Source organism: Parus major, chromosome 1, assembly GCF_001522545.3.
Source record: "Parus major isolate Abel chromosome 1, Parus_major1.1, whole genome shotgun sequence".
NCBI classification, from domain to species: Eukaryota; Metazoa; Chordata; class Aves; order Passeriformes; family Paridae; genus Parus; species Parus major.
Genome location: NC_031768.1, coordinates 2,113,623 through 2,126,102, shown reverse-complemented (window position 1 = coordinate 2,126,102; position 12,480 = coordinate 2,113,623). Strand labels below are relative to the sequence as shown.

At 44.7% G+C, this 12,480-nt stretch overlaps 1 protein-coding gene across 2 annotated transcripts; it reads right to left on the bottom strand.

Moving 5' to 3' along the window:
* Positions 1-262: 262 nt before the first annotated feature.
* Positions 263-12,292, bottom strand: CHAF1B (chromatin assembly factor 1 subunit B). Of its 2 annotated transcripts, none has more exons than XM_015646315.1 (14): positions 12,249-12,292; positions 11,661-11,791; positions 10,483-10,615; positions 10,233-10,350; positions 9,730-9,833; positions 8,824-8,920; positions 7,618-7,702; positions 6,584-6,677; positions 5,526-5,595; positions 5,346-5,437; positions 4,189-4,351; positions 3,478-3,969; positions 2,658-2,749; positions 263-2,276 (listed from the first exon to the last, which is right to left on the bottom strand). In XM_015646315.1, exons 2-14 carry the CDS (start codon positions 11,784-11,786, stop codon positions 2,155-2,157), a joined length of 1,788 nt encoding a protein of 595 aa, XP_015501801.1. In that variant the 5' UTR covers positions 11,787-11,791; positions 12,249-12,292; the 3' UTR covers positions 263-2,154. The 2 variants fall into 2 exon arrangements, with proteins under 2 accessions (XP_015501801.1, XP_015501810.1); XM_015646324.3 differs by lacking the exon at positions 12,249-12,292 and adding an exon at positions 11,956-12,167.
* Positions 12,293-12,480: the final 188 nt, after the last annotated feature.

Below are 12,480 nucleotides of genomic sequence, written 5' to 3'. Positions count from 1 at the left end.
CAGGGAGCACTGAGAGATTTGGGGCAAAATTTGTCCCTGTGCTGGGCACTCGAGGGCTGTGGCCAGGTTAGATTGGATAACAGGAAAAATTTCTTCCTGGAAAAGGAAGGATGCCCAGGGAAGCAGTGGAATCACATCCCTGATGTCATTTAATTCCTGACATTTTTTGTTAGCACATAATCCATCTGCCCCTTCCTCAGGATCCTGCAGCTGCCAGAGCAGAAAACACCCCGAGTTCCCTGAAAAATCTGTTTTTTCTTGATTAATTTGATGGTCTTTATGTTATTTATTTGATAACAACGTTCATATAAACACAGGGAATGTGCAGACAAAATACAAAGTCTGTTTGGAACCCATGGGCAAGGATCAAGCAGATTTTGACCAGGAGGCAGTGGTTAATTAATGACAAGAGAAATTAATATTGACAGCTGGGGAGCTAAAACTTCAAACTTCAACAGCACAGCAGCACAAGGTCTGGCTGTCTCAGAATTAATCATTATTATACAGCAAAAAGACTTTTCAGGAGCAAGACAATCATGAATCCTGACCCAGCTAAAAAGTTACAAAATCTGCTTGAAACCCATCTAAAAAATTGCAAATTCCATTTGAAACCCATCTGAAAAATTGCAAATTCCATTTGAAACCCATCTAAAAAATTGCAGATTCTATTTGAAACCCATTTAAAAAATTGCAGATTCTATTTGAAACCTGTCTGAAATATTGCAAACTCCACTTAAACCCATGTAAAAAATTACAAATTCTATTTGAAACTCCTGGGGCAGTTACCTCTAAATCCCTGTGGAACAAATCCTGCTCAGTTCAGTGGCTCACAGAAATATTTGGATTTTCAGGTGGGATGTCCACGTGTGATTTTAACCATGGCAAAGTGGTTTTTGATGATCCACAGGGCTTCCCCATCCTGCAGAAAGATGCTGAAGCCATCCATGGAAAAGCTGGAGCTGCCTGTGGAATTTCAGGAGGATCATTTTGCATCTCCCAACTGAGAAATGCTCTCAAGGCATGGACTAATTTTCCTCACACAAATCTAATTCTGGAAGGAAAATAAACTTTTTTTTTTGGAGAAAATTGATTGATATTAAAAAAAATGCAGAATTAGGACACAGAAATCATCTTTTAAAAGATCTATGAGCAAGCCAGAGAAATAAATGTAAGAATTAAACTCTTTATAATTCTTCACTAGAAAAAAACCCAGGTTTAATTAAGTCTAACGAAGATCCAGCCTCATCACAGTAAGAAAACAAAGATCCCACCAAGTTTCCAACAACTTTTTGCTTATTAATTGCTGAAATTTAATTGAAGGCAAGAGTTTATTTGCCTGAAGGACTGGCAGAGGTGTTTGTTAATATTTCCTCCCCGTGAGACTTCTGGAACATTTGTATTTCTGCTTTTATGAAGTACTAAATGCTAAAAAGAAATTTTAGGTGTAGAAATTTCCCATCCACTGGATTGTGTTTTATTGGCTAAGGGAGTTAAGTTGGGGAAAAAGGGGAAATTTCAATGTACACACTCAAATCCTGCTGCCTCAGGAAAATCTCACAGCTGCATTTAAGTCTAGAAATGAAACAAGTGAGAACTTTCTGCTGTTTCACTCTTACAGCAGCTCTTCAGAGGATTTCTTCCTTTTGCTTTCCTGTTTCTTGCAGTTAAATCTTCCTTTTTCTGCTTCCACATCCCAGTCCTGAGCTTTGCTGCTGCCTCACAGTGAATCAGCTACTGGTGAACATTCTTTTATACAAGAAATAAAACAAAATGTTGGAATGACACAATTTCCTCTTTTTTTAGGTCTTGAAGCACATCAGATCTTATGAATAAATTTGATTCTTTTTGCCAGACAGTTCCTGGAAGACATAATGCTTTCTAAACATGGATTGAGGAGACTCACAGCTTACTGGATGGATTTTCAATCCCCAGATTTCCCTGATTTTCTTATTCTTGGAGTCACTTCCCAGTTATTTCTCCTGCTGCAGAACCACATTCCTGAAACCTGGGTCTTCTACTGGCAGTTTCTTCACAGTTCTACATCAAATACGCACAGGGAACTTGAACTGGGAATTGAGGGTTGAACTTTTGCAAAAAGAAATGTACTCAGACATGGCTGCTTTGACTTCAGGCTGTGAGGGGTCTGCTCAGCCTTTATTTGTTGGGCTCACAGCTGGTTTGGTCTCCAGCAGGTGCAGGAAGGGACAATTCCTCAATCCTGGCACGTTTTGGTGCTGGGGGAGCTTGGAGGCTCTCATCAGATGGCAATGGCCTCTCTGGAAGAAGCAGACAGGAAAATCATTTCAAATTAATAAATTCAGATATTAAAAAAAAACAAACCCAAGCCTGGTCTGAGAGAATCCAGCACCTACAACAATGATAAGCTGCAAGTACGAAAGTCTTTAAAAGCTGGAGAACATCACACCCATGAATTTATCCTTGGGTTCACTGCTCTAAAACTGTAGGGACAGTCACAATCAGCTGCCCCAGAGCAGGGAGAACACATTTCATACTGCCCAAAGCACCTTTCACATCAAAACAAACAAGAAGCTTCAGAATTTGCAATAAGAGTGAGGATTTTTTTACAAAATAAAACTTTAAGGGGAAAATCTGACTGGGAAGAAACTTGGCTGGTATTAAGAGCCACAAAAACTCACCGTGTTCCTGTTCTAGGGAAGGAGGGATGGGAGCTGGGTCTGGAAATGCAGAGGTTGGGGTGTCTGGCTTCAAGGAAATCAGGTTTATTCTCCTTTAAAAGAGCAGAAACAGTTAAATTGCTTTGTAGGCATCATTTCCACGAGTATTTCACTTCAAGATTTAATTCCTACAGAATCAGTTAACTGCAAAGGTAGTTCAGATATATTCTACTGCACATTTCCCCTTCTTTTTCCAAGTTGAATGGAGCATTACCCACTTCCAAACCCCTGCCATAGGCAGGGCCACCTTCCCCTGGATCAGGGTGCTCAGAACCCCAATACAATCAATACCTGGATTATTGGTAATTATTAAAAAACTACAACTTTCAGGAAGTCACCTAATCAATGTTTTAAGTCCCACACTGAGGGCCTGTTTAGACTTGCACTCTTCTTAAAATGCTCTTTGGCAGAAGGGTGTTTAAACAGTTCTTGGCAGCTGAAGGCTTCAGGTGCTGTTTTTGTAAAGAAAAGTGGACCTGAAGACACAGTCACAGAATATTCTGAGCTGGAAGGGACCCATGAGTATCAAAACCCAACTCCTGGCCAAGACAGACACACCTTTTCTTGAGAAAAGTCAGGTGAATTTGCTGCCTCACATTTCAGGCAGAAAAACCTAAAAGCTCCATGTTTAGGAGACAACAAAAAAACTCCACATCAAGAGAGCTTCCACTCAGAGCCAGGGCTGGGAATTTGTGTGCAAAGCTCAGCTTTTAAATGCAACACAAACACAGCTTGTCTTGGCCCCTGTATTTATGACTGGAAGGGGCACCAGAAATCTCACCTGGGTGTTTTGAAACAGGACTGCAGAGTGGTGAGGGCGACCCTCCTGGGCTGGGGGGCTTTGCTGCCCTGGGTGGCTGCCTGGCTGCTTCTCCTCTCCTCTGAGGATGGCACTGGAAGGGTTTTGATGCCAACAGGGGTGGAAGGGGATGGCACTGGAAGGGTTTTGATGCCAACAGGAGTGGAAGGGGATGGCACTGGAAGGGTTTTGATGCCAACAGGGGTGGAAGGCAGCTCCTTCCCAGCAGTGCTGGGGGTTCGGGGTTGGACTGGGGTGTCCTTGCTGGGAGGGGTCCCCTCTGCCAGCCTGGAGCCTGGAGAAATCACTTTGTGGCTCTTCTTGGCTTTCTTGTCTGCTGCTGCTGCACCAGGAGTTCTGACATGGATCTGGGGCTTTTCCTTCAGGGGTGTTCCCAGCTCATCCTCCTCGAAGGTGACGAAGGAGCAGTACCCGTCCGTGGAGGAAATGGCCAGGAAGGATCCGTCACTGGACCTGTTTGGGATTTATTTTTTGCCAAGATTTTACTTCAACCCTCACCCAACTGATTAAGAGCCATCATTCTGTCATTTACAGAGCAAAAAATTGCTGCTCAGACACTGAGTGATCACTGAGTGTGTGTCATAAATGAAATATCAGCCCAAAGTGCAGAAGTGGACATGGAAAAAGGACATTTCCCCCATCACAATAAATCTTAGGAATGCAATTCCTTACCATGAAATGTCACTCAGGGTGTGGTAGTGGATGTTGGAGACATAACCAAAGGGGAAGGACTGCTCAGTGTCATAAAAAAGCACAGAATCTTCTGAAGCAACAGCAAACACCAATCGATAGGGGAGGTTAAACAGGGCAGGGGGGGATTTGGGATTGGTTTCATCTGCAAAGAAATGGACAGACAGAATTCCCTTGTATTTCTTTCAAGATAGTGACTGCACTTAGCCATTAATTTAAATAAAATTACATCATCTATCAGTATAAACACTGAGCAAACAGCTCTTGCATAAAAGGTAAAATTTAACATTTCTGTTGTCTGAAATTTACTCTTTATTTAGCTGAAAAAAAAAAATTGGCAGCTTTCTCACTCTGGATTGCTAAAGTTTTGTTTTGTAAATTTTTCTCTCTATTTTTCAGCTGGAATTTTTCCAGCATGTTTATATGAGCTTTAATATTGAAGTCTCCCTTTAGAGGAGCTACAGAGACTGACTGCAGACCCTCATCTCCTTCCTTTGCAACACCATGGATCTAAAATTATGATGGAAATAGAACAGGTAAATTCTGTAAGGAATACTACAAATTTAACCTCTAAAGAAAGGAGCCAAGCTCTGCCTTTTCACCAATGTTTAATGTTGTTAAAGTACAAACATCCCCAGACCCACAATAAAGCTGGATTAAATAAATAAAAACTCAATTCTTGTGTAACTGCACACAATCCTGTCCCCAGCTCAGAATTCCTGTTCTGCCCAGTAACACCAGCACTGCTTCCTTGAATAAACACTGGTGGTTTCAGCAAACTATTCCAACTCCCTGGGATGTGGGCAGTCGAGACTAACAGGAATTATTGCACTGCATTGCTCCTCTGGTGCTAAACCAGGTTATTTATTTTGAACACAAAATGGTTAACAGTTCAAGGAAAATATTTCACAGTGTTTCTGCAGCCTGAGAGGCCAAGGAACAACATTTATCCACTCCACCAAAAGCCACTCATGAGGGACTTGAGGTGAACTCAGGGCCTCAGAATCAGGAAACAGCTTCTCAGATGTGGTACAGCACTGTCTTAGAGGACATGCAGAAAGGCTGGGGCATAAAACAATGTCCAGCCACATCTTTTCCCAGATTTGCTGGGAGTTCCCACTCCCTGAAGCTCCCCATACCTTTAGCAGAGGCTCCTCTCAGCTCAAAGTACACAGGACAGCAGCGAACAGCCAGAGTTCCCTTGCCAGGACAGGGCAGGTGACCCACAGGCCTTCAGAGAGAAGCAGGAGTTCAGATTTGCACTATTGGAATGGCTTCTTTTGAAATAAAACCAGATTTTTATCTCACTAAAGCCCTACCTTTTAAGATTGTTTCTGGAGAAAACATAGGTGGTGTTTGTAACGTTCTCTCCCGATTCCACACAGCCAGCTGCAAAAACAAAGGTTCCAACGTTACTCATCACCTCAGAGAGCTCCTGAGCACACACCTTGTGTCCACAAACATTCCAGTTCCTGGGAATCAGGCTTCTCCATAAACATTCTAATGCCCAGGAATTAGGCTTGTCAGGTGGGCAAAAGCTGAATACAACTTAAAAAGGCATCCCAAATATTTATTTAGTGCTGGTTTTGTTTCCCTCATACACTTCCCTCTTCAAAGCTGCTTTTTTGATGTTGCCAGACATCAATAAAAGCAGGGTTTGGACAGGCACACACCAATCCCTCCTTGCAGGGCTGTTTTTACTCTGAGTGCAGAATGTTCTGAGGGAAGGACCCAAACAGAGACCAGTCAAAAAACCCCACTCAATTTATCCTTTGTTTCTATCTTAAGACCTCAGGTGTTGCAATTTATTCAACTAAACACCATAAATATCACTTTTATCACCTGACAAAGTTGATGCTGTGGAGTGTTAATGGACAGTATTGTGGAGTTTTTATTTTCTTCAATAGGGAGGATGAGGAATGGCTTAATTAGGATAGATCAGCATCCCTGAGATGTAGAAAATATTGAAGAACATTCCAATTAGGATATAATAGGAAAGAGAAAAGGCCTGGAGCAAAGGAGGCTCAGGGGGCCCTTGTGGCTCTGCACAAGTCCCTGGCAGGAGGGGACAGCCGGGGGGGTCGGGCTCTGCTGCCAGGGAACAGGGACAGGAGGAGAGCTCAGGCCTCAGGCTGGGCCAGGGGAGGCTCAGGGTGGGCAGCAGCAGGAATTTGCCCATGGAAAGGGAGCTCAGGCCTTGGCAGGGGCTGCCCAGGGAGCTTTGCAGTGCCCATCCCTGGAGGTGTCACCTGGACGTGGCACTCAGGGCTCTGGGCTGGGGACAAGGTGGGGACAGGTTACAGCTGGGACTCCATGACCTTGGGAATCTTTTCCAACCTCAGTGACACAACCCAAGCCACAGGAGATGTCCCCACACCTGGAGTGAGCAGGTAGGAGCCATCAGGAGTGAAGCTGAGCCTGCGGAAAAACGACTTCATGCTGTCATCGTGAAACATCCGAAAGCTCCGCGCCTGCGAGACGGAAAACAGGATTGTGGAAAAGGCCAGGAATGTGCCAGCTGCAATCCCAGAGAGACAAAACATCCACTTGGACACTCCAGCCTGATGGAACTTTTCAAATAAAACCTTTTAAAAGCCATAACTCCTTCGAGCTCTCTAGAAATTCTTCACAGCTAAGAAAAATAGTCCTTGATCACTCTTGAGCTGCAAAGCAAAACACTCCCAGAGCTGTCACCTTAAAGCAGCCATCAAAAAATAGTCATAACCTGGAGAACAACATTATTTAACACCCTGTGGTGCTCAGGCATCTCATTCTAACCCCAGGATTAGAGGTTGAAAGAGAATTTCTCTCGTGGCAAAGTGCCTGCTCTAAGTCTGTTCTTCAGGGTCTATAAAAACTCTTACAAATGTTTTCCCCCAAAAAGAAAAGGAGTGAATAGAAGGAATTAAGAAAGTTATAGCCACCTTGGAGGTGTTATTTTACTATCATTTAAAGCTGCTTGTGAGGGAAAAAAAAACTCTTTGTTTTTCCTCTTAGGATTAGAATTTCCTAAATTATCCCTAATTCATATTTTTCTACAAAATCTAACTACCTCCTTAAAAATTCCAGACTGTTAACTTTAAAATATTATTACTGTGTCACATCCATTAATAAACTCCCAGCTACTGCCAGGTATGTTTGAAGGTTTTCCTGTTAAGAACTGCTTTTTTCCACACTATTTTTAACTTTTACAACAAAGGGATTGTGTTACTACTTTAATCAGCAAGAAACTTTGGGGATGTTGTTTCGGGGTGATGATGGTGGGAGTGGATGAGCCTGAAGGTCCCTTCCAAGATGATTCTGTGACATAATTATTTGCATGGAAAATATTTGGTCCTTTGGTTTCATGGAACAGAAAGTTCAGCTAAAAGAGCCCCCAGCAGAGTTTCCAGCCCCAGCAGAACCACATACCTCTCCTTCAGCTCCTGACCCTGATGGCATCTTGGTGACATTGAAGGCCACTCGCTTGGTTTGGGTGCTGTAAACCCGCAGGACCCTGCAAGGGAGAGCAGAGAATTCCAGTAGGGAATTATGGAATCCTTTGGAAGGGACATGAAAAATCATTCCCATGGCAGGGCCACCTCCCACTGTGCCAGGAGCTCCCAATGTCCAGCCTGGCCTTGGGCACTGCCAGGGATCCAGGGGCAGCCCCAGCTGCTCTGGCAATTCCATCCCAGCCCCTGCCCACCCTGCCAGGGAACAATCCCTGCCCAAGATGCCAAGATCCAGCCCTGCCCTCTGCCCCTGGCAGCCATTCCCTGGCTCCTGGCCCTGCAGCCCTTGGCAATTGTCTCTCTCCAGCTTTCCTGGGGCTCCTTCAGGCCCTGCAAGGCCACCCTGAGCTCAGCCCAAAGCTTCTCCTGGCCAGGCTGAACAACAGCAGCTCTCACATGATCAGTCTCCTTTCACCCCAATTTTCTCAAAAATGCCCCAGGACCTCTCTTCTCAGTCAGCACCTCAAAATATAAATCTGGACCCCAAATTCAACATGAATTAAAATTCTCCTCACAGGACACCCCCAAAGGGATGTGCTTTAATGACTAAAGAACCAAAGAACCCCAGTTCTTTGTGTGTTTGGACTCCACAAGGTTTGGCAAGTCCCAGCACATGGATTTATGGAGGAATAAGGGAATTAAGAAACAGGGAACTGCCAGGCTCTTCCTACCTGCACTGTAAGTTCTTCAAGGGTAGGAATTCATCTTAAAAACAATTAAGTACATCTCTATCTGTTACAGCATCATGGAATGCTTTGGGCTGGGAGGGACCTTAAAGATCATTTAATTCCACCCTTCCAGGCTGCTCCATCCCCAGGGATGAATTTATTAGCTCATTAACACAACCACTCTCTTAAAGAGTATCAGTAATGATCAATAACATGAAAACTTCATTCCTAAAGGAAGACTCCTACAAAAGTTTATTTGCTGCTAAGACAGACTTCAAGAATCATTTACCACAAACCAAAAAATGAACTCAAATATCATTTCACTTTCACACCAACCTGCTTAGACCAGAAAGTGAATAAAACAAAACCTCATGTTTATCTGACACCCTCCCTCTTTTAATTCATCCTCCTGGAAAAAGGAACATTCAGGAAAACCACTCAGATCAAGAGCTCACCTGTCACAACTCAGGGTTGCAATATACTGGCCTAGAGGATCCCAGGTTACTCCTTGGACATAACTCTTGTGCTCATTAAATATTGAAACTTTCTGTCCTGAAATTACAAACAGCTTTCAGATCATAAATTTGAAAGTGTTTCCAGACATTTCAGACATAAAACAAGACCAAAAAAAAAAAGCTTGAAAATGTAAGGAAATAGTTTTTTAAACATAAAAGTGTTCATTGGATGGTGGCTGAAAAAAATATGAGAGAAAGTTGCTTTTCAAGTGCCAGTTTAAGGTTTGTTCACTACAAATTTAATAATTAATTAGAATGAATATTAGATTTAATATTAGAACTCAGATAAGCAAAAGCAGGAGCTCTCTGACCCCACTGATGTTCCACATGGGAAGGTCTCAGAGACAAAACATTGATGAGAAAAACTTACAGAGAATTTTAGAAATACTTTGATGAGACAAAGTTACAGAGGGTTTTAGAAAAACTTGGTTGAATACTGGCCACAGGTAGGATTTTTTCTATTATTTAAGTATTGCTTTCTTGCAAAGAAATACCAGAAGCTGACAAGTTTCAAAGAAAATAAACAGCTTTTCAAAAGGAAGACACAAACAGAGCTGAGGCCACGCTGCACAACACCAAAAAGTGGAGTAAGGAATATAGAATATGCTTGTACAAGAGTTTTGGGGGGTAAAAAAATGTGTGAAGTTATTTCCAAGGTGAACAGATTCCTCAGGTGTAAATTTTGTTGGCCTGCAAATATTTTACATCTGTTTATAGAAGGGCCTCACAGGAAATCACACAAAACAAACAATCACAAAAAAAGATGTTTCCCATTTTCTGGGGGGGGAAATGCCAAGAGGCACCTCCAGCAGATCTGGAATTCCCTGGGATAACTGCAGCATTTACCTTTATTGACATCCCACATGATTGCTGTGTTATCCACAGAAGCAGATGCCATGTAATTTCCATCTGAGGTCCAACAAATGTCATACACATCTTCCAAGTGGCCTCTAGAAGGCAGGAGAAACCAATTATTAATTTGAAAATTAAAAGCTACGTGTAAATATGAGTTTCACGAATTTTTAGGTTAAAAACCAGAAAATATCAAGAGGAAAATAAAGGTTCCTGCTGGTGCTTCAAGCACATCAGCCTCAGCAGCTGCCAGGAACTGCTCCCTCAGCTTGAACCCACTGCCCCTTGTCTTATCACCACCTGATTATTTGAAATGTCCCTTTCCCTCCCTTGTCTGAGTCCCATTAACAGGGAATTAAAAGGATTAATATCAGAGCAAGCAAACTGCAGACAAGCCCTGGAGTTCTACACACACTGAAAACTGCACCACGGGATAAAAGCCACTGAGGAAATAAAAACACTGAAAAGGCAACCAAACTCACCAAAAAATAAATTACCTCAAAGTTTTCACAACTGCCCAGTTCTCCTTGTTGAGCTGAGCTTCATCTTCATCCTGAAAAACCAACGGCTCCAACTCTTTGCTGTCATTCAGCTTCCACAGCAAAATGACGGCGTCTGTAGAAGAAATCAGAGGAAGCTGCTTTATTTCCCACTCCCTTTTGTTCACACAAAATGTAATGAAGGTGGATTTCATTTAGTTTAACTCGAAAATGATCCTGGATGAGACAGAGGAGAAGCAGCTCTCACCATCCCCTCCTGAGGCCAGGATCTCCCCGCTGGGAGAGAAGCGCACGACGTTCACGGCCTTGGTGTGGCGCGCCAGGTTGGACAGGAATTCCACGATGGCTTTTCCATCCGGGCCTTTCTCCACTTTCCAGATCTAGTTACGAGAGTGTTACAGCTTTGGAGGGCAGATGTGATGCCACAGGATCATCAAGGTGGGAAGGGACCTCCAGGACCATCCAGTGCCACCCCAGCCCCAGCAGCATCACCCCAAACCCTGTCCCCAAGGGCCACATCCAGAATCCTCCTGAACACTCCCAGGGACAGCGACTCCAAACCTCCCTGGGCAGCTCATCTCAAGGCCTGACCGCTCTTCCAGGGAAATTTCCTTTCCCTATCTCCATCCTCAGCCTCCCCTGGTGCCATCTGAGAGCATTTCCTCCTCTCCCTTCCCTTGGGACATGGCAGTAGAGCCCCCTCACTGCCCCTCTTGTTAGGGAGCACCTTTCATGTCAAAGAAAACTGACATTTTTCTAGCTCTAAAATATGTATTAAAAAATCCCCAAAACATATGCATCACCAGGGAAAGGACACTGGTCAATTTGCCAGTGAGGAAGTTAAAAGTTTTATCTGAGACAGCTGGAATAAATTACTACAGAGACTATTTACAAGAGTATATAATGACAAGGGGGAGTGGCTTCAAAGTAAGAGAGTAGGTTTACATTGAATATTAGGATAAAATTCTTCCCTGGCAGGGTGGGCAGGGGCTGGGATGGAATTGCCAGAGCAGCTGGGGCTGCCCCTGGATCCCTGGCAGTGCCCAAGGCCAGGCTGGACATTGGGAGCTCCTGGGACAGTGGGAGGTGTCCCTGCCATGGCTGGGGTGGCTCTGGATGGGATTTAAGTCCCTTTCCAACCCAAACCACCCTATAATTCTATAGACAGCTGTACAGTCCTACACTCTTTCCTGGAACCATCCACTCCCCGTGGCACCAATACCTGTCAATAACCCAATATTTTGGCTAATGAAACCAACCCGATATTTTGGCTAATGAAACCAACCCCATATTTTGGCTAACGAAACCAGCCCGATATTTTGGCTAATGAAACCAACCCGATATTTTGGCTAACGAAACCAAGCCGATATTTTGGCTCACAAACCCGCACAGCCTGCAGCCGCTCCGGGCCCGGGCTGAACTCACCCTCACGGCTGTGTCCACCCCTGCCGAGGCCAGGCGATTGATCCTCCCATCCGCTCCATGCTGGAAGTCCAAGCTGTAAACCGGCTCCTTATTGTGCCACACGATTTCACAGGTGATGACTTTCATGTTTCCTGCAGAAAACAGAGCAAACTCCACATCAATTCTTGCTCCTTATGGCTCAGGAGGCCAAACTTGGTGCAGATTTCCCAGGCACCGCTGGCAGAGCCCGGAACTGCACTGCAGACATTGACAGGATGCTTTGAGGGAGGCTGTTTCTAAAAGTTGTGATTACTACGCCTAAAGTTCCTGTTTGGGGCTTGCAAGAGGATGGTATCGAGCCGTGTGCATCGGTTTAAGACTTGAGAGAAAAAAACTTTTTTAGGGTAACAATCCCATCCGGAATCCAAACAACGAGCGGGCACGGGCGGCCCGGCGCGGACAGGGGAATGGCAGAAGCGGCGCTGGCCGCTCCCGGAGCCCCGGGGATCCCCAGTCCCGCTCTCCGGACCGCGGGGAGCCCCGGTCCCGCTCCCCAGAGCCCCCAGACCCCGGCCCGGCTACCCCCGCCCGGGTCCCCCCCGCCCTCACCTGAGCCCGCCCGCGGCTCCCGCGCGCTCCCGCCTCAGCCCGCCCCGCGCATGCGCGCGCCCGCTCCGCGCGCCGCCTCAGGAGCCCTCAGGGACTGTCGCGGGGGGGAACCCCAAAAACATCAAGAATAAACCTCAAATTTAAGAAACCCAATGCTTGCGCCTCCTCAGAACAGTGTGGTTTTTTGTTTTTATTTTGTTTTGGTTTTATTTTTTTAAAATTTTTATTTATT